Source organism: Camelus bactrianus, chromosome X (assembly GCF_048773025.1).
Source record: "Camelus bactrianus isolate YW-2024 breed Bactrian camel chromosome X, ASM4877302v1, whole genome shotgun sequence".
In the NCBI taxonomy this organism is placed as follows: Eukaryota; Metazoa; Chordata; class Mammalia; order Artiodactyla; family Camelidae; genus Camelus; species Camelus bactrianus.
The window spans coordinates 14,608,149-14,631,238 of NC_133575.1; the positions used below are offsets into that span (position 1 = coordinate 14,608,149).

The following is a 23,090-nucleotide window of genomic DNA, read 5'->3' on the forward strand; positions in this document are numbered from 1 at the left end:
TACCACCATGATATAGAAATACAGGGAATATTACATTTTAAAAAATCACATGGATCAGTGTGTGCTGTACAAAAAAATGTCCGTGATGTACATATGGATCATTTAAAAAGAGTAAGTTGTGTTAAAATGGCCATACTGCCCCAAGGCAATCTGCAGATTTAATGTGATCTCTATCAAATTACCCAGGACATTTTTCACAGAACTAGAACAAATAATCCTAAAATTTACATGGAATCGCAAAAGACCCAGAATTGCCAAAGCAATATTGAAGTAAAAGAACGAAGCTGGAGAAAAGACCCTTCCAGATTTCAGACAATACCAGAGAGCTACAGTAATCAAAACAGAGCAGTATTGGCATAAAAAACAGACATATGGATCAATGGAACAGAATAGAGAGCCCAGAAATAAACCCACAGACCTACAGTCCATTAATCTTCGACAAAGAAAGCAAGAATATACAATGGAGAAAAGACTCAGCAAGTGGTGTTGGGAAAACTGGACAGCTGCATGTAAATCAATGAAGTTAGAACACTCCCTCACACTGTACACAAAAATAAACTCAAAATGGCTTAAATATAAGACAAGACACGATAAACCTCCTAGAAGAAAACACAGGCAAAACATTCTCTGACATAAATCTTAGCAATGTTCTCCTAGGGCAGTTTTCCCAGGCAATAGAAATAAAAGCACAAATCAACAAAAGAATCCTAATTAAACTTACAAGCTTTCGCACAGCAAAGGAAACCACAAGCAAAACAAAATGACAGCCTACAAAATGGGAGAAAATATTTGCAAATGATGTGACTGACAAAGGTTTAATTTTCAGAATAGCTCATACAGCTTAATAACAGAAAAACTAACAACCCAATCCAAAAATGGGCAGAAGAATTAAACAAGCAATTCTCCAGTGAAGACATACAAATGGTCAATAGGCACGTGAAAAAATGCTCAATATCGCTAATTATCAGAGAAATGCAAATCAAAACTACAATGAGATATCACTTCACACCAGTCAGAATGGCCATCATTCAAAAGTCCACAAATAATAAATGCTGGAGACGGTGTGGAGAAAAGGGAACCCTCCTACACTGCTGGTGGGAATGCAGTTTGGTGCAGCCATTGTGTAAAACAGTATGGAGATCCCTCAGAAAACTGAAAATAGACTTGCCATATGATCCAGCAATCCCACTCCTGGGTATATATCTGGAGAGAACTCTAATTTTGAAAAGATACATGCACCCCAATGTTCGTAGCAGCACTATTTACAATAGCCAAGACATGGAAACAGCCTAAACATCCATCAACAGAGGACTGGATAAAGAAGTTGTGGTATATTTATACAATGGAATACTACTCAGCCATAAAAAATAATAAAATAATGCTATTTGCAGCAACACGGAAGGACCCAGAGATCATCATTCTAAGTGAAGTAAGCCAGAAAAAGAAAAAAATACCATATGATATCACTCATATATGGAATCTCAAAAAAAAAAAAAAAAAAAGAAAAAGAAAAAAAGAGGATACTAATGAACTCATTTACAAAACAGAAACAGACTCAAAGACTTAGTAAATAATCTTACGGTTACCAGGGTAAAAGGGGTGGGAAGGGATAAATTTGGGAGTTTGAGATTTACAAATGTTAGCTACTATATATAAAAATAGATTAGAAAAACAAGTTTCTTCTGTATAGCACGGGGAACTATATTTAGTATCTTGTAATAAGCTTTAATGGAAGAGAATATGAAAATGAATATACGTATGTATATGCATGACTGGGACATTGTGCTGTACACCAGAAATTGACACATTATAACTTATAGTACTTCAGTTTAAAAAAAAGTAAATTGTACTAAATATAAAATAGATAAACAAGTTTCTACTGTATGGCACAAGGAACTATACTTAATATCTTGTAGTAACCTATAATGAAAAAGAATATGAAAAGGAAAATATGTATGTATATGTATGACTGAAACATTATGCTGTACACAAACTGACACAAAACTGTAAACTGACTGTACTTTAAAAAATGTTTTAAAGAGTAAGTTGCAAAATAATGAATATATACCATATGATATCACTTTAATGAAAGTGCTTCTCCCCCCTCTCTATATATATTAAATATAAAATGGATATATGTATACACATACATTATACAAATATAACTGAGCTTAGAAAAAGGTATAGATGGAAATCTACCAAATCATTGGCAATGGGAATATAGACCAGGTTTGGGGGATTTGGAGGGACCTGCACTTTAATCCTTATCCAGTTATATATAATATATATGTATACACACATATTTTATATATATATATACACACATACATACACACACACATATGTACACATATATAACATACACACACACACACACATGTACACATATAAATATATGCTTCCTTCCATCTGTGATTCCACTCTTGTATACTCCTGTAACTCAGAAGTTAGGTGTGGGTACCTGTTCTTTCAAGGACTACAACATAGTTGACTTTCCTACTTGAAAACTGAATTTTTCATTAAATAATACAGAATAAAGAGCGCTGTTTATGATTTTTTTTCTTACCATTTCCATGGATGAGACATGCCACAGAGAAACCATCCTCTCCTCAGCTTCATTGTTTATAGAGACAAGAAGTAAGAAGGCTGGTAGACTTTGGTTGGTTCTATCACCAGAACCTAAAAGAACAGATTTCTGTAAAGCATGGGAACATGCCACATAGGTTACCCTGCCCAGTGAGGAAGTGGGAAGCTCTGGACCCCACAGATATATTCTTCAAGTACCAACGATGCACCAACACTGCTTTAGCACCCGTGGATGTGGCAGCCCACAACATAAGTCCCTTCCCTGTGGGAGGTCCATGCTCTGATAGGGCAGATGGGGTAACCAACACAGAAGATATGTAATATGATAGCATATAGACCTCTGAAGAAAATAATGTAGAATAAAGGTAGGGGACACTTCTTTAGACAGGGTGGCCAAGAAAGGGTGCCTGAAGAGGTCACAGAGGAAAAAGAGGAAGGCTATAGTTTTTGTGAGAAATGAGGAGGTAAACTGGATGATCCACAGGTAGGTACCCAAGTCAGCAAAAAAATGCAAGAGGATGAAGAGTGAGGTGACATTCCATCAATCAAATTTTATTTTGCTGGGGGAGAGGGAGGGAGGGAAGGACAGGAGGAGGGAGAGATGTAGAGGAGGCAGGTAAAAAAGGGGGAAGGAGACAGAATGAATTTCCAAAGCAAATAGAGGAACACGTTTATTGCTAAACCTGGGTAGAGATTACATGAATGTCTGTTCCGTTATTTTTTGTACCTTTCAGTATAACTAAAAGAAGATTTAATAACTTACTACTCAGGAACAAAATCATTATCATAATCATTTCAAATAATGTAATCTTTTGTTAGATGTTTCATGAAATTCTTAAACACTGAATGGTCACAGCATAAATATGAAACACAATTATCTAAAGTTCAGTTTCCAGGATGCTTAGATGTCTTACTTGTGACTCTTTTATAAGATGGTCACAAAAAGGAAAAAAAAAAAAAAAGAACCTCAATGAAAAGCTAAAAGCAATTCTGCTTTTCAATAAAGTTTTAAAAATTAATTAGTGGCATTGGAGGCAAATCAAAGGTCAACAGGAAACAGTCTGAATTCCAAAATTTCACTACTAGTGCTGCATCGTTTTAGAACAGAGTTTCTCCACCTCAGCACTATGGACATTTGAGCGGGGTAACTCTGTTGGGGGCGGGAGGCTGTCCTGTGCAGTATGGGAGGTTTAGTGGCATCCTTGGCCTCCACTTCACTAGCTGCTGGTAGCAACATCTTCCCAACCATTGTGACAACCAAAAATGTCTCCAGATGTTGCCAATTATCTCTAGGGGACAAAATCACTCCCAGTTGAGAACCACTGGTTTAGAGGCTATAGCCAACTTTTTCTAGTGGGTTGATCTATCACTGGCCAATTCTACATAAAACTGATGGATACCTTAACATTTTCAATTACTCTAAGGTTTTCTTCCCTTCAGAGTATTCAATAATTAGATAGTACCAATCCCGGTTTCTTTTTTTTTTAATCTTGAAGAAATGGATTTAGCATCTCTTACTGGAAATCTGAGTCCACTGGTAACTTCATTTGTTGCTTCAAAAATTATATCTAACCAGAAGTTCAGCCATTCTTGCCTGGGTGAATGTTCAATAATGGGTTTCTTGAAGCGTTGAAGTTCTGAACTAATGATCACAGGTACCTGGAAAAAATTACAAGCGCCAATAAATTAGATTCCCAAAGAGAAAAGTCAATTCTACTCCCTTTACAAGAAATTTCCCAAAAGCTTCATTTGCTTAAATTCATATTATGTAGCAAGTGTTTCTTAATCATTTGGCAGCCACATACTTAATTAAAAGAAACCCAAATGGGGCAAAATAAGCTTGTCCAACAAAATCATACAACATGGCTTTTTACCAACATTGGGCTAATCTCAGTTTTGGTACATTGTGTTCAAAGCATACAGACTGGCAGGCATTTGCTATCTTAATTAACAAAAGCAACTGCTTTGAAGCTCAAAGCAACCACAAAATGACAAAATTTCAAACTCAGTGTCTTCTTTTCTAACTACCCTTTTAATTTTGAGGTAATTTTAGATTTAAATACAGTTGAAAGATAACAAATACAGAGAGATCCCATGCACCCTTGGCAAGATTTACCCCAATGGTAGCATCATACAAAATTCTACAACAGTATCACAATCAGGATACTGACAATGATACAGTCAAGATAGAAAACATTTCCATCACCACAAGGATCCCTCTTGTTTCCCTTCTATAGCCACACCAACTCCTCCTCGCCCCGATCCTCACTTTGACCTCTGGCAATCACTAATATGAAACTCAATGTCTTTTCTTCTTTTATTATTTTTTGGGGGAGGAGGTTAATTAATTACTTAATTATAGAGGTCCTGGAGATTGAACCCAGGACCCTATGCATGCTAAGCACATGCTCTACCACTGACCTATACCCTCCCCCCTCCTCAATGTCTTCTCTCTCTTTTTTTTAATTAGATCTGACCAGGGGGATTTTGAATTTATGAGGTCTTCAATCTCACCACACCTTTACTATCTTCAGGCAAATTGAACTTTTTGAATCACAGTTGCTAAGCAGTGATGGTCACATCCTCTCTGGTAGTGAATGGAGCTGGGGAGAGGTGGTTCCACTAATAGTATCAGAGTACTATTTTGCCCTTTGAGGATAAAGTCTGGCGCTATCCTGGGAAGGCAGATCAGCTAGACTCTGCGTGACTTGCTTGGATACTGAGCAGTAAAGGATTAACTCAGCAGGCCTGGGTTGTCCAAACTACACATTCCAAAGAAAGGTCTGGCTCTTGACTGGCTTCTGAGAGATCACTTCTCAGTCCTTGGGACATCCTGCCTGCTAAGAGTGTCCTTCATAATTGTGCTTATATTATTGCTTGCTATAGTCTCATAATTGATGCTCAGTTGATATTTGTGTAATGAATAAATAATGAATGGTGGATTTTCTCCAAAATACTGATAGTGATTATCTCAGGGAGTGTCCTTTCTAATGGACCTTAATGTCTATTGGGAAATCAGCTCTTGTCCAACCCTCCCAAACCCTGCTGAGTCACATACGAAACACAAATTTTTAATTAAAATGAGTCCGTATAGAACAGTAGTTCTCAAAGTGTAGGCCCCACACCAGCAGCGCCAGCTTGTAATTTGTAAATGCAAATTCTCAGGCCCTACCTTAGACCCTCTGAACCAGAAATCCTAAGAGGAAGCCCAGCAATATGTGTTTTAATCAACAAAGGTGATTCTGATACATGCCAAAGTCTGAGAATCACTGAAGAGAAAAATAGACTGTGCACCTGGCTTTTCTTATTCCATTATAAACCATGAACACATTTCCAGGTCTCCAAGTAGTCTTTCTTGCACATTTCAAGGGCTGTAAAATGGGCTAACCTAGGGCCACTACTGGGCCACCATTTTCTTGACCATATCTATTATTCGTGTTTTAGTTCCAGTCTTCATTTGTGATGAACATCATTTTCTTGGTGTACTTTGAGCTTTACTATCTGCATGACTCACCAGACTGGAGGTTTCAGTTTGAACAACCTCTCTGCTGCCTGGACAGCCTTCCCAACATCACTGGCCAACATGCTGATGTTGAAGAACTGACTCACATCCCACTAACTGTTCATTTTCTCCAAGCTCCCTTTTCTTCCCAACAAACTGTTCAGCCGGACATCTTAAGAATTCGAATTTTAGATAAAGTTATGAAAAATCTTCCTAGTATCTATCATAGTATGCAAGCCTTTAGATAGAGGAGAAACCAGGCATTTCATTTTGGCTACTGCCTCAGGTGTGCATCAGAGAGTAACTGCTCTTTTTGAAATATAATGCTAGTTATTTGAACATAATTTTTAATGCTGAACTTGTGTTACCAAAGCATGTCAACATCTGCAGTAAGAAGCAGCTTTACCTATTTTCCTTAGTTCCATGGAAGTTTCAAATTGTTGTCCAGCAACTATCAGCAAAACTGCAAGGTTAATTCCAGAACAAAGAGATGACTGGAGCTCAAATCCTTTGCGATACCTGTAATTACAGAACCACTGAATTCTTATCATATCATCTTATGATGATAGAAGAAAAAGAGTGTAAATAACGGCACAAACCAACCTTTTCAGGAAAATTTTTACTACTCTAATTTATTTTCCGGATCTCCTCCCCCAGCCAGCACACCCATCTTTACAGATAGTTACGTGCAGCAGCTGAATGGCTTCTTTAACATGTCATAATAGCAACACAGTAACTAACAGGAGAGAGTTTTAAAATCTTTCTTCGTCGGGTTTTTTTTTTTTTTTTTCAAATAAAAGCCACAAGCATCGTATAAAATAAAGGAACTATATTAAAGTGTACAAAAGAAATTTAAAACCTATTAAAATTCGACCCCCCAAAGTAGACCACCATTTGATGTTCAAATCTCATTTTTAAAGTTACACCCCATTTGAACACTGAGCTTTTTTATTTCATGGAAATCACAACAGGTACAGGTTCTTTCTCTGCAGTACATTTGTTTGCTTATATTACAAAATGGAATCATTTTGTCACATATGAAGCAGTACTGCCAAAATCCTGGACCCCAAAGAGCAGTGGCGTAAAGTGAGAGAAGGGACAGGGATCTATTACATGAGAATAAAGAACAAGATCCAAAGCTGCAAATACCATTTTTATACCAAAAGGTTAACCATGACATTTTTAATTCTTACTCTTTTTTCTATACATAAAATGTTTCTTTCTCTTCCACGAGCAAATAGAAATATTATGACCAGGGAAAAAAGAATTTAATCAATGAAGTAATGACACAAAAATGTCTTTTTGTAAACCAGGAGTGATTTTATCACTCAGTTGACAACAGGAGAATTAAACACCAACAAAACATCAGTTGTGGAAGGGAGAATTTATCAGTTAAATCAGAAATCATGAAATCAGTTAAAACCTGATTTGATGAATTTTGGGACATAAGTACCCTCAGATGGACCAGAGGACATTAAGAAAGTCCTTCCAATCCCAGTCAACAAAATTTCAATGAAATTAAAACCTCTCCCCACTCCTCCATATGTTTTGGAAATTTAAAATTACATACGTTATTTGATTTTTTAAATTTTCTTTTACTATGAAAAGTTATCTGGGAAGAGGGCAGAGAGGGTGACTTCTTTATGCCTCTTATCCATAAATCAAACAGGTCCAACTTGCAGACAGACAAGACTTGAACTCAGAGCCAGGGCTGCAACTACAGGTTTGTGTAGGACCAGCCCCACGTCTCCCTGAGCTGCATGTTTCACTTCTGAGAGCTAGACGATCCCCGAGCTCTTACCAGAGCCAACATGCCCTGACCAGAAGACTAAGATTCATCTGCTCCTGTGCCACTGCCACTCCTCATCACGTGGATGGAGAAAGGCTCCTGTGACTTCCTTGAAGGAGCTGTAGGCAGTCATTTTCTGACCTGGGGTTGAATTCCTGGCCACCACAGTGGGAACACAGCTTTCTACTTTGGCCCTACCAAACGTTAATTTCCCTTCCTTCACCTTCCATTCAATACCCTGAGTGACTCCTCCCCACCATACAGTACACTGGGTACTACCGGGACTAACTAAGAATAAAACAAGTTCCCTGTCCTCTAAGAACCTGTCCCATGATGGAGGTGATAAGATCTACACACAATTAGTGAAAATAGTACATTTTCATGGATGTGGTAAGTAACCTGAAACCACACAAATCCAAGTCTAGAGAGACTCACAGAAGACAAAGAGGTTTGAGATGTGGCATGAAGATGGATAGAATTACAATAGTGATTTGGAAAGGGAACCCCTAGCATAGAAAATAGTAAGAGCAGAGATAGGATTTGGGGAGCTCTTAAGGAACTTCAGTTTACTTGGACATGTATCAGGTGGTGGGAAACAGAGTTGGGGGAGTTGGGAGAAAGTCTGCAGAGCACCTAGAATGGTGATCTAAGAGTTTGAAGTTTTATTTCATAGGGAGTGGAGAGCCATTGTGGGTCTTTGAACTTTAGGGGGAATAAGCTGTCAATCTACGAAGGATAGACTTGATAGACACAAAGCCCAGAACCTACTTGGGATACTGTTAGAACATACCTAGCAAGAAAGTAAAAAAAAAAAAAAAAATGTTGCTGATTAGGTGTGGTGGTGGTGATGGGAAAGGACCGGCAGGGAGTGAGTGAAGACTCACAGAAGGGCTGGAATTGGGAACGGACTGTATGGGGAGATGAATGAGTGAAAGTTATCAAACACTAACCAAAAGTGTATGCCTAGAAGGCTAAAGGATGGTGGTAAGAAAGAAAGACAATGGTTTTGTTTCTTTTTTTTTTTTCCCCTTGTGGAGAGGAGGCAATGACTTCAGGCTTAGACATGCTGAGTCTTAAATACCAGCCCCTGAGGTAGAACAGGTGGGCAAAGAGAGGGCAATGTGGTGCCAAAGCTTAGGGTGGAGGCTGGGCTGGAGATCAGCTAAAGGTTCCAAGGTATGAGAGTGACTGGGATCACCAGGGGAAAATGTGGATGGAGAGAGGAGGGCAGGCGACAATGTTCAATATGTATGGAAGGAAAACAAAGAGGAGGGGTGAAGGGGAGAGGAAACAGATTTAAATGACACTGAGTAAGCCAGAAAGAGAGAGAAGAATACCATATGATATCACTTATATGTAGGGTCTAAAAGAATGACACAAATGAACTTCTTTACAAAACAGAAACAAACTCACATAGAAAACAAACTTATGGTTGCCAGGGAGAAAAGGGGTGGAGGGATAAATTGAGAGCTTGGGATTTGCAGATATTAACTACTATATACAAAAAAGATAAACAATAAGGTCCTACTGTATAGCACAGAGAACTACATTTAATATCTTATAATAACCTATAATGAAAAAATATATAAATATATAAATAAATATATATATATATATGTGTATATATATATATATATAAATGAATCACTATGCTGTATACCAGAAATTAACACAACATTGTAAATCTACTATACTTCAATAAAAAAATTTTTAATTGGCACTGGACCAGTGATACCAAGAGCTCTTCATAGAAACAGATAACGTAGGCTGTTGGCTCTACCTTCAAAACATATCTAGTTTCTGACATCTTATCATTTTCATCACTACTACCCTGGTTCAAGCCACCATCAGCTCTTCTCTGAATTTCTGCAGTAGTCTCCTAACTGTTCCCTGCTTCTGCCCTTGTCCACATGGTACATTATTTAATAGCCACAAATTCTTCCCATCCCACTATACACACGACTTTGTCATGTCTCCGACCCATAGGTGGCATCTATTTCTCCACCCCTTTGAATATGGGTTGGCTGAGTGATTTGCTTTGACCAAGAACATGTGGCAGAACTGAGCTCATTTCAGTTCCTGGGCCTTAAGAGACTTTGTGCTTCCACCTTCACTCTCTTAGAATGCTGCCTACCAGGATTAGAACCACATGCTAGAGAATGGAGGCTCACCACCAACAGTCAAATATGTGTGAGGCCATCTTGGACCTTCCAGGCCTACTGACTCTCCAGCTGACTGCAACTTGAGGAGTGAGTCCAGCACTTGAGGATTAGAACCAGCAGAGGAACTGCCTGGGCAATCCACAGAATCTTGAGAAATCATAAATCATTGTTTTAAGCCACTAAGTTTTGGAGATGCTTGTTATGCAGCAAATGATAGCTGATATATCCCCTAAAATGTATTCTTTGCATAACAGTGAGTGTACTCTGGTTAAAAGGTATGTCAGATCTTGTCACTCCTCTGCTCAGAACACTCTGGCATTCTATCATCTCATTCAGAAGAAAAGGGTCTTCTTCTCTCCCATTTCCTGCCACTCCCCCCCTTGCTCCCGCCTCACCAACCTTGGGCATGCTCAGCACACTTCCTCCTCAGGGTCTTTGCCCTTGCTGTCCCCTCCCGCTGGAACACAGTTCCAAGGCTCATTCCCTCACCATCTTTACATCTTTATTCCTCTTCACTGACTATCCTATATAAAATTGCAGACAACTCCTCCAAACCCTCCATTCCCTCGTATCTGCTTAACTTTTCCCCAAGGTCCTCACCATCAGCTGACATCCTATATATTTTACTGTATTTGTTGGTCTTACTTCCCTTACCAGCAATGCAAGGTCCTTGAGGGCATGGATTCGTATCTGCTGTGTCTTTATCCCCACTGCCTAGAAAAGTTTTTGGCATACAGTAAACCCTCAATAAACACTCGTTGAATAAATGAATAAGCAGGAATGAACATCTCTCACTGAGAAGATGATGCCCTGACGGTAGTGGAACAAGGTTCTAGAAGGAGTAGATGGAAGGTGTGTGCTGAGCCTCCTTGCCCCTATAAATGAGTAAATTTGGGGGAAGAATGTCACCAGTAGAAAACCCTGTTTCTAATGGTTTCCTTTGGGAAAAAGGAATCTGGAAATTCCCAAACCACATTTATGGCATTTTTTCACTGCCAGCACACAGGAGGCAGACATAGGGAAAAGACCTGGATCTTTAGCTACTGGAATTCTATTCTTTGCAGAGCTGATTAGAGCTGAGGGCTTACCTCTCAATGGCGCTGTCGCGGCTGGCATCATGTTTGCAGTCTGAATCCAAGAAGATGTCCTTGTAGATCCTCTGCACAGGCAGAACATGCTGGGAGCTGGGTGGTCACAGCTCTGCAGAACTTGGAGCATGATCTGCAGAGCCTTCTCATGATCGCCTGTGCTGTTTCTCCTGACAAGTTCATGTCATAAGATGACAAATGTTTTAATCAAGACACAGGAGTATACATGCATTCATTCTCTGAATGAGAATGCCACTGTTACATTAGGGCTGGTGTAGGGATACTTGGCTTTAGCAGGAAAAAGACATCTAAATTATATTTCATTTTTCCTATGTGAATGAAACAACTGCTTAAGATCAACACCAGTAAGTCTCAGTCAATCATACTCAGTCCCTACCTGATCCTTTCTCTTTAAATTAGACCTAGACTGTGGATGAAAGCATATGCAGATCAAGATATTTAGAAAGAAATAATAATATGGCGGCCTCCTGTCGCTGGATGGAGAGTAATGATTTCAGAAGCTAAGCCTGAATCATGAGGATGAGACAGTTTGACAAAAGATTATTTTGGAAAAGTGGCAGGGTCCTCAAATTCAGAAAGTCAAGATAAATTTAGAAATCTTGGCATTTCTTGAACTGAAATGTCTTGCCAACCTCAAACAAGGAAGGACTGTAGTAATTCCAATCACACCCACCAGAATAAGAAATTTAAGAAATTATTTCTATATCCATCAATCATAGCCTTCTGTATTATTAAATTATATGGTAAATTTTTCATTTTACACACAGGAAATGGATTCCTTAGACAGTTGTTAAAATAATTTTTTTCCACAAAATAACTGGAGTTTGTGGTTATGAAATATTAAAAGTGTTCCTGTGAAGGTTTGGAAGCATATGTCCATCAGAAGTGAGGACTGAGTAAATTAACTAAGAACAATGATATTCATGTTCATACTATAATATAAAATATTTGTAAAAAGGAATGAAACAAATTTTATATAATACTGCTATGGAGAGCTCTCCAGAATATACTGTTCAGACAAGGAAGCAAGGTTTTGAATACTGTGCACAGAATGCTCCTTCTTTATTTAAGAAAAGGGAGGATGTGAATAAATACATATATCTGCTTTTATTTCTTCAAAAATGGAAGGATAAAACAAAAGGTAATAAAAGCCGATTCTGATAGGTGGAGGGAAAAAACATGATGAAGAGGACAGGGATAGATACAAGTTACATTTCTTAAAATCTGATTTTGAAATTACCTAAGATTTTTACATAATTATAAATGAAAGTGAAGTAATTTCTTAAATATTGCCTAAAAACACTGTTTGCCAATAAACATACCATCCGAATTTGTGGCTGGGGCAAAACAAATGAACCTATGCATCTGGCTGATGGCTGACTCATAAAAGAGAAACGAATTTATCATGGGATTTAAAAACACAGCAGTTTGACTGTATTTTCCTAAGAAGATATAACTTAAGGAAAAAACATAAATGTAAAGAATTCTTAAATAGTTTCCAGTAACCATACTGTTGGTGATAATACTGATACAGGTATTTTGAAAATGTTATATATTTACATTATAGAATACAACAAACAATATTAATATCATTAGGAACCAGATTTTTCAGCATAGGAGTTACAAATATAAAACCAAAGAAATTATGTAAAAACCCTATAGTCCTAAATTTGAATTGGAACATCAGTATCATGAGATGGTTTCCCTAGCTCTGTCTACCAAAAAGGTCCAAAGCAATGGCCAACTCAGTAGCAATGAGAACCTCCAAGCCCTGATTGGGGTCTGTAAACATCATTTCTCACTAAAAGAAACCAGGACTCCCTGAAGGAATGGCTGATCCCAGCTGTGTCTAAGATGATCTTGGAACATTTCAACACACAAAGAAGCAAAGAAGCTACTAAGCTCGTATCAAAAAGACTTAGGAGCCAACTTGAATCAGTTTTTGGCCAAAGAGGGGGCAATCTGAATGTTAAGAAGAACAATAACTATAAAGAATGGAAACATATCAACTATCACTAAGATGATGAGTTCATTACGATCTTATAAAACCTCACTGGTCACTTCTGAAAGATGTTAATGAACCAATTCATTGTTTCTGAAAACTGATCAAGGCACAAATTAAGCATATAGCCTCTTTTTTCCATACAAATTGTATATCAAGGTAACCAAGTTGATGAGGAAAAATTTCTCCTTATAAAATATTTGGGCTAATAACTCAGAAATTAATCATGAAATTCAAATATCACTGTTTTACAATCCCTAATGAAAAAACGGGTCTAGGCAATGATTGTCAAGGGTCACTAGCATCACAAAAAGAGAAAAAACAGATAAAGTACACAACCAAATATTAAGTATTCTTTCCAAAAAAAAAAAAAATAAATCAAACCAGAATCTGAAATAAGCCTCTAGACCTAATGACCAACTTGCACGGGGGTCGGGGAGGGACTTTTAAAATTACATCATAGGGATACGATCAGCAAAATCCATAAATTTGGAAACTCTACAGGACAAATGCTTCTTCAACAAATAAATAATAAGGAAAAAAATAAGAGAAGGGGAAATCTATATACTAAATAAGAGTTAAGTGTCATATCAACCAAATATAACGTATAGACCTTGTCTGGATCATGTCAAACAGACCCACCATCAAAAAAAAAAAAAAAAAAAAAAAGAGAGAGACGGACAAACAAACACACACAATTTGGAAAATTTGAACACTGATACTAAGAAATTATTGTTAATTTTTAGGTATGATAATATAATCATGATTATCTATTATAAAAGTCTCCTTAATCTTTAGGGACACATACTGAAATATCCATTGAAATGGCTTATCTTTGCTTCATAATAAACCCAGCGTTGGGGTATGGTAGAGTGGGTGGCAGTGAGTGAGAAACAAAACTGGCCTGTGATGATAATTATTGAAGTGGATAAGGGGTAAATAAGAGGGTTCGTTATATTATTCCCTACTTTTCAATATATTTGAAATTTATATAATAAAAAAAGGACAAGGTACTCATCCTGACTCTTCTGGAATCTATAATATAGAAATACTTACATAGATATTCAAGAATTTTTGAATAAATGTTTATTATGGCATTGTTTATAATAGTGGAAAACTGAAGATGATCCACATGTCCACTAACAGAAGAGTGGTAAAATATATTTTGCAACAACCAAATTATGGAATATCATGCACCCCTTAGGGCCAAATCCACACGGAATTATACAGAAGAACATCCGTAAAGTTCATGGGGAAAAAACTGCGGAACTAAATGAATAGCAAGACCCCATTCTTTGCATTAAATACTATTTACATATATGTTTATGTGCAGAGACAAAAGTCTGGAAGGACACACATTAAATTGTTCAAAAAATCATTGCTGAGATTTGTACAAGGTGTTCCTGTGTATATTTTACTAATAACTACTCTAACAAAGGAATAAAGAGATTTTTAAAAATTTCTTGGTAATTTTACAACAGGCTCTTTCATGCTTTCTTTCCTGAGGACCTGTACCTCAAAAGACTACTGCATCATCAAAGAAGACAAATTAGTACCTAAAACAGCCTTTCTCAAGGGTTCTGCTAGAGAATTAAGCCCTAGAGAAAATTATTTGATTATTCAAGTGACTATTTTCTCCATTCTCCCAAGGATGGTACATGACCATCCCATTCCGGATGTCTAACAGAGTTCATTCAATTGATACAATGAATGCCTTATGACATTAGGGCTTAATTCTCTTGTGGAACCCAACCTGGACTGAAAAGGACTAATCTAGACACTTGGCATCCTTCTGGAAGCCTGCAATAATTAAGCCTCTATTTCAACTCAGACCTTTTCTATTTTCTACCTTGGTCTTGTTCTAATACATTTGATTCTTCTTCTCTTTGTCCATAGAATCCAATTTTACCAGCCTGCTGACCAGATCTTTTGATGAACAGCTCACCCATGATATTCTTTAATTTTTAAGAGCCAAAAAATACCAACTCAACTCAAAATTTACTAAAGCATTTAAATAATGTCCTGAGTCTGTGGTGAGAAAATGAAAAAGGTAAAAACTTTAATGAGGTACAAAATTTCTACATCTGTTATGAGCCAACTTTTGAGGTGTGAAATATTCAGGATTTGGAAAAGAATGTACTTAACTCGTTTAAGTGCTTAATTATTGATATGAGTTCAGGTTTGGTTGGTTTTCTTTAGACCAACTGCATCAAGATTTCCCTTGAATTCTTTCATTAACTTGAAACGAACCCTTGTTACTCAAAACAAAAGGTCTTTTGAGGATAAACAAAACAAAAAAAAATCAAACATTTGCAAACAGTGAAAAAGCAAAGGGATTTTCAGCTTAAAAGCCACTTTAAGACAGGTGCTAAATGGCTAATCCCTTTAGTGGTTAATAATCAGTTTTCAGATCTGCTTATCATTTTCAGATCCCAAAGTATCCAAGAACAAGCCTACAGATACATACTCCTGTGCTTAATCAGTCCAGCCACAGCCATTTCTGACAATAAAGCCATTTCACAATTTAGGAGAGGAGGTTAACTAAGACAGTGGGGTCTCAACCTTGGCTGCATACTATAATTACCTGGGGAGCTTTACAAACCTTGGTGTCCAGGCTGTACCTCAGACCAATTAAATCAATCTCTGGAGAAGAGATCCAGGCATCAGTGTTTCTTACCCTGGACATTCTAATTCAGTAGGTCTGTATCACTGCTAAATCCACTGATTAATTCTCAGCCTTTGTCTTATCTGACCTACCAGCAGCATTAGACAGTTGAGCACTCCCTCCTCCTTGGATCACCTTCTTTATTTGGCTTGCAGGGTACCACACTTTCCTGATTTTTCTCCTACTTCAGCCTAATTCTCTGGTTCCTATTCATCTCCCCGATCTTTTAACATTGGAGTGTCCCCAGGCACAATGCTTGGACTTTTCCTCTTCATATCCCTTGGTGATATCATCCAATGTCACGAGTTTTTCAAACCATCTATATTCTGATCACTCCCTGATTTCCATCTCCAGCCAAGAGCTCTCCCCTAAACTCTAGACTTACATATCCAACTACTTTCTCAGTATCTCACTTGCATGTCTAATACCTCAAACTTAACATATCCAAAATGAAACTCGTGATTGTCCCATCAAACCTGTTCTCACAATCTTTTTCATCTCATTTAATAATGGCTGGTCCATTCTTCCTGTTATTCAAGCCAGAAACTTTGGCGTCATGCTTGATTCCTCTAATGCCCTTTATTCAGCCAACAAATTCTGTTGACTTGTATTTCAAACCATATCCAAAATTGGCCTACTCCTCATGACTTCTACAATGACCACCCTGGTCCAAGTCACCATCATTTTCTGCTTCTACTCTCACCCCTCTACAATCTATTTTCAAGAGAGCAGTCAAAATGATCCTGCTAAACTCTTAAGTCAGATCATATCACTCCACTACTCAAATCTCTCCATACAAATCATCTGATAAGAGGTTAACATCCAAAATATATAGAAAACTCATACAACTCAAGAGCAAAACAAAAAACAAAAACTGATTAAAAAATGGGCAGAGGATCTAATAAACATTCCAAAGAAAGCATGTGTATGGCCAACAGACACATGAAAAGATGGTCAATATCATTAATCATCAGGGAAATGCAGAAACAATGAGATATTACCTCACACCTGTTAGAAGGGCTATCATCAAAAAGACAAGAGATAACAAGTATTAGTGAGGATGTGGAGAAAAGGGAACTGTTGTGCACTGTTGATGGGAATGTAAATTGGTACAGCCATTATGGAAAACAGTATGGAGGGTCCTCAAAAAATTAAAAATAAAACTCCTATGATCCAGTAATTCTACTTATGGGCATTTATATAAAGGAAATGAAAATACTGAGAAAGATATCTGCACCTTCACGTTCATAGCAGCACTATTTACAATAGCCAAGACATGGAAGCCACCTAAGTGTCCACTGATAGATGAATGGATAAAGAAACTATGAAAAAATATACATATATACATACATACACAATGGACTATTACTCAACCTATAAAAAAGAAAGGAATCTTGCCATTTGAATAACATGAATGGACCTTGAGGGCATTATGCTTGGTGAAGTAAGTCAGACAGAGAAAGACAAATACCGTATAATCTTACTTATATGTGGAATCTAAAAACAAAAACAAAATATAGATACAGGGGACAGACTGTAGTGGGTAGGAGGTGGGCAAAATAGGTGAAGGGGGTCAAGAGTACAAACTTCGAGTTATAAAATAAGTAAGTCTTGGAGATGTAATGTACAGTGTGATGACTGTAATAACACCATATCGTATACTTAAAAATTGCTGACAGATCTTTAAAGTTCTCATCACAAGAAAAAAAATTTTTTTAACTATGTGAGGTGATGTATGTCAACTACACATTGTAGTGATCATTTCACAATATATACATATACTGAATCAATATATTGTACACTTGAAACTAATATAATGTTATATGTCAATTACATCTTAAAAAAACCCCAAAACAGTACCTCTTCAGTAGCTCCCATCTAGATCAATCGTCAATTCTCTTATAATGCCCTGCAAGGTTCTACAAGATCTGGTTCCCAGTTGTTTCTCCAACCTCATCTCTTACCATCCACCCACCCCCATATCACCTACTCTGCTCCAGCTGCACAAACCTCCACACTGTTTCACATGCCGATCCCTCTGCCTGGAATGTTCTTCCCCCATATGTTTCCATGGTATGTTCCCTCATCCGTTTTTAATCTTTTTTCCAAGTTATTCTCTAGTACCTGAGGTCTTCTCTGAGCACTCAACTTACAATTGCAACCTCCCTGTCCCACTAGCCTTCCCTATCACCCTAACCTGCTTTAATAATTTTACTTATTTTTTGATTGTCTCTTCCCGTTTGAGAATGTAAGCTCCAAGAGGGAGGGATTTTGTCATCTGGTCTATTTACTGCGGTGCCCCAGTGTTTAGAACTGGATCTGACACATAGTAGGTGCTCAAAAAAATGTCTGTTGAATGAGTGACAAACCAAGCAGGACTAAATACTGACATGGAAAGATCTCCAAACATCAATTGCTAAGTGAACAAAGGAAATAACAGAACATCTCCTGTATGGTCTTGAGATGCAGTATGACATAGTTTAATAGTATGTAAATGCACACAAAACTCTCTGAAAAGACATACACCAAATTGACAAGAGATGTTACTTCTGGAATAGAAACAGGATCAGTGATTAGAATTATAAGGGATAACTGCTTTAATTTTTTTCAATTTTTCACAAGAACATATGGACATATCCATATATTATTTATGCAATAAAAATGCATAGAGTAAAAACCCAATACTGGACTGGGAATCATGTAGAGCTAGATTTTGGTGAGTTTCATACCATTTCCTACCCATTTGAATTTGAAGCAAGTTACTCTCCCCATCTATGCCTCAGTTCTTCACCTGAAAAGTAGGTTTGACTTTGCTTACCTTACAAGGTTACTGTGAACTACAGATCTGCCAGAGCACGGGTGTGTCACCAGCCGTCCTGCCTTCCTGCCCATCTGTTCTACATTGTATGTCTATGAGAGAAAGTTCATAGGGACGGAGACAGAGTTCCAAAAAACCTTACTTCTAAGCCAGACCTGAGAATTAACAAACAAAGCAGCTCATTAGACTACTGTCCTTTCTAGAGAAAACTTTTCCTTAGGTGCCCCATCAAAAACCTTTGAAAAGACCTTCTGCTTCCAATCAGGATGTAGAAGAATGTGAAGGGCCTTCGACTCCTGTGGTAACAATAAAAACCCAGACAATATAAAAATTATACTGAATAGAAGGAAGAACATCCTTGATTAAATGAATTCCAGAGAAAAACGAACCTTTCAGAGGTGAACAGAGAGCTGTGATAGCTTCCGTAGTTGGGTGCCTGGTCTAGGTATGGATGAATGGAAAGTTTCACAGAGAAACTTTGTAAGGACAAGGAGAAAATCAGCCAAGCCTTGAACAATATTATGGACTGATGGGATAGAATGGGATCTGGAAGGGTCCCCAAGCAAACATAGATTACGTAGCCTAACAATTCTCCTGCCTCACACCCATCCCCTGAATTTTGCCAAGAAAATCACAGTGAAGGAAAAGTCCAAAGGTAGAAAGATACCACAGCATTATCACAACATTCAGATCCTGGGGCCCGGCAAAAGTGGAATCCAAAGATATCAGAAACGGCAGCCCAGAACTTTCTCTGCTCAAATATTGACAAGATCAAAAAGGCAGCAGCGAGGCAAGGGGTTGGGGCTTGAGCTAATCACAAATGAACTGAATCTGCTACTGGATTAGCAGACAGCAACTTTAAATCAACTATTATACATTGTTCCTATAAATGTAATGTACGTGTATGTGTGAAGAAAGAAGGTAGTTTGCGAGAAAAATGGAAACTCAAAAAACAAATGAATGGAAGTCCTAGAGCTGAAAAATTCAAAAATATAAAAACAAATCACTGAATGGGCATAATGTCAGATCTGGACACTACAAAAGAAGGGATCAGTGAACTGAAATACAGGTCAATCGAAATTATCCAAATGCGGCTGGCTGGTGGGGGAAAGTGACCAAGAAAGAACAAAGGAGAACCTTTGGGGATAAAACATTCTATAACTTGATTGTGGTGGTAGTTACATAGGTGTATTACTTTGGCCAAAGTCATAAAATTGTGCACTTCAAATGGGTGCATTTTGTTCTATGTAAGTTAGACCTTAATAAAGTTCACTTAAAAATATATATAGACACTGTGTAGTGTTTCTGAAAGTTGTGTCCTGTGGGCCAATCATTGGTCTATTTGCCTTCAGTACATTCTTCTTTCCCATGCTTTGCTCTGTATCACAGGGGAGTTGACTCCTCTAGGCTTGTTCCCAGGCTCCCAGTTCAGCTGATTATAGGCAATGAGCAGCCAGTTGGAGGCACTGGTGGATGAGTTACCAGAGGAGGGGAAGAAGGAAGAAAGCAGAGTAATGTTTCTCTCTTTTTTTGTGTTTTGTCTGGTGGTTTTAGCAACCAGCTGCATCTCTTCTTCAAACCTAACTCCCAACAGGCTGGCTCACAATACTGGTTCTGGTAATATCATCTCTTTTCTGTGTCTATTCAGCCAAGGGAGAGATGGTAGCTTCTTCCCGCTGATGCAAATTTCTGAGCTGCCTCAGTTCCCTGTTTGCCTTTGCAGTCTTTTACCACCTTATAATCAGTTTCCTGTATTAAACTTCCTCTATTTTAAATACTTAGAGTGGTTTATGTTTCTTGATCAGATAATGACAGATATACATCTGCTACAAGACAGCAGGTGCCCTACTCCTGCCAGATACCTTAAATTTACATAAGAAGAAGGGGCAGTTAGAGGCATCCTGTGTTTTAGTGTGAGCAGTGTCCAGAGCCAAAGAAACACACAAACCAGAAAGGTTGCTTTCCTGCTCTACAAATAGGACCTAGTTTTGTATCAAGGCAGAACCAGTATTAAATCATCCCACTCTTGCTCCCATCATCCCAACCATTCTCAGTCTCCTCGGATCATAGAATCTGTGAAGACTGAATCCTACACTGGGCTGGTGGGCCCTGATGAGCTGGGCATCTCTCAGGCCAGCTTTCCCATTTTCACAAAGGCAACAGGAGCTGAAGACTATCCCTGCCTGAATTCTTGGTTCTGCTCTCTGATACACTCCCAGGGATCTCCACACAGATGGATCCAGTAAAATTCTATTCCTTATTTGCAAGTTGGAGCAGAGACTAGGATGTGTCCACTAAATCACATCTATTTTTTTTTCCCCTGAGCACTCAGCCAAATCATATTTGCCAACTTCCCTGGCAGTTAGATTGGACCACGAGACCAGATTTTGGATAGTGAAATGTGCTAAGAAGTAATAAACATCAGTTCCTGACCGGACTCAAACACATCTCCCTGGTACAGTCAAAAAGTGGAAACGATCCAACCATCCATCAACTGATGAATGAATAAATAAAATGTGGTATAAGAGTATAGTGGAATATTAGTCAGTCATAAAAAGGAATGAAGTACTGACACCTGCTACAACATGGATGAACCTTGAAAACATTTTGCTCAGTGAAAGAAGCCAGTCACAAGAGATCGCGTAAGATTTTGTTTGTATGACACGTCCAGAACAGGCAAACCCATAAAGACAGAAAATAGATGAGTGGTTTCCTAGGGCTGGGGAGTGAGGTGGGGTTATAGGGAGTAACTGCTAATGGATTGCCAAAATAGATTAGTGGTAGTTTAGGGCTGGAGAGAGAGGTTAGGGGAAAATGGGGTGGGGTAGGGGTGGTGACTGGTAACAGGTTCAGGGTTTTGGAGGGAGAGATGAAAGTCTTCTAAAATTGATTATTGTGATGGTTATGCAACTCTGAGAATGTATTACAAACCACTGACTTGTACATTTTAAATGGGTGAACTGTATGGTATGTGAATTATATCTCAATAAAGCAGTTACAAAACACACAAAACATCCCTGGAAATATACCATGGTCTCCCTTGTCATTTGTCTGAAAGGAGATCTGAGGAAGTAAGAGAGGACAGAGCCTGAAAACGGAAAGACTCGATCATCAAGTAATCACCTAGAGAAGAGACTGCCCAATCAGAATACACCCACATTGGAACACTGCATAAGTGAAAATAAACTTTCATTATGTTAAGTCACTGAAATCATGATGCCATTTGTTATAGCAGTTACCCTAATACACAAGTGAACAACACTAAGGCACAAATTTCCTTGGTGAAAAAGATCATCTCTCCTCTGAGTCTGTTGAATCTTGTTTAACAGACACCTGGAATCCCACACTAGGATGACTTCCATCACCACAGCCTCTGACCTAGCCTATGCAGCCCTACACTTTTCTGAATTCCATGCTTTGGGCCCTGCCCTCCATTACCTTTGAATGGTAGTATTACCAGTAATTGTGTTTTTATATTTATCTGTATACAATGAATATGGATGACTCAGCTGTCTCTGCTTTTATGCATATAAAGAAAAATGCAATAGATTCGCTTTCTACTACCAAACCTTTATTCAGATACTCATCGTACGGATCTCTTCCAATTGTATAGCACAGTTTGATCATTTAGTCTTTTATTCATTCATTCATTCATTCATTCAATAAATACTCACTGAGCACCTACTGTGTGGCATGGGGCAGACAATGGCCTAGTATACCATGGCCCCTGCTCCCCTCAGGCTCACAGTCTAGTGGGAGGGATGATAAATATAAAATAAGTAAGCATAGAAATGTGAGCACTATGAAGGAAAAGAGCAAATGCTATGAGAATAAGTAAGAGTAGGGACATGGCTTTTAGATGTGGTATTCTTTGCAATATCAACCTCTCTCAGAAAGGGATATTTAAACTAGATCTTGAAGTGCCATTTGTGACAACATGGATGGACCTAGAGGATATTATGATAAGTGAAATAAGTCAGAGAAAGACAAATACTGTATGATTTCACTTGTATGTGGAATCTAAAAAACAAATGAACAAATATAAGAAAATATAGACCCATAGATAGAATAAACAGTGGTTTCCAGAGGGGAGGGAGGAGTTAGGGGTATGAGTGAAATAGCTGAGGGAAATTAAGAGGTACAAACTTCCAGTTACAAAATAAATGAGTCATGGGGATAAAATGTACTGCATGGGGAATACAGTCAATTACGTAATCTCTTTGAACAGTGACAGATGGTAACTAGATAGACTTACCATGGTGATCATTTTGTAACGTATAGAAGTACTGAATCACTATGTTGTGCACCTGGAACTAACAGTGTTGTAGGTCAATTATACTTCAACTTAAAAAATACAGAGACATTGGGAGGAAATGCATCAAAATGCTAATGATGGTTATCTCTGTGGGGCTGGGGATTATAGGTGATTACTCTTCTTTATGTTTTCATGTATTTTT

The 23,090-nt window shown here is 38.0% G+C and overlaps 1 protein-coding gene across 1 annotated transcript in view; it reads right to left on the reverse strand.

Annotated features, from left to right (window-relative positions):
• The window catches only part of MAP3K15 (mitogen-activated protein kinase kinase kinase 15), a 119,952-nt gene that overhangs the window by 41,705 nt on the left and 55,157 nt on the right, over window positions 1-23,090 (reverse strand). Inside the window, 8 exon segments of the mRNA XM_074359680.1 lie at window positions 2,567-2,632; window positions 2,635-2,679; window positions 4,105-4,220; window positions 4,223-4,245; window positions 6,101-6,260; window positions 6,495-6,607; window positions 11,128-11,200; window positions 11,203-11,297. Of these exon segments, the coding sequence (XP_074215781.1) occupies window positions 2,567-2,632; window positions 2,635-2,679; window positions 4,105-4,220; window positions 4,223-4,245; window positions 6,101-6,260; window positions 6,495-6,607; window positions 11,128-11,200; window positions 11,203-11,297 (691 nt within the window).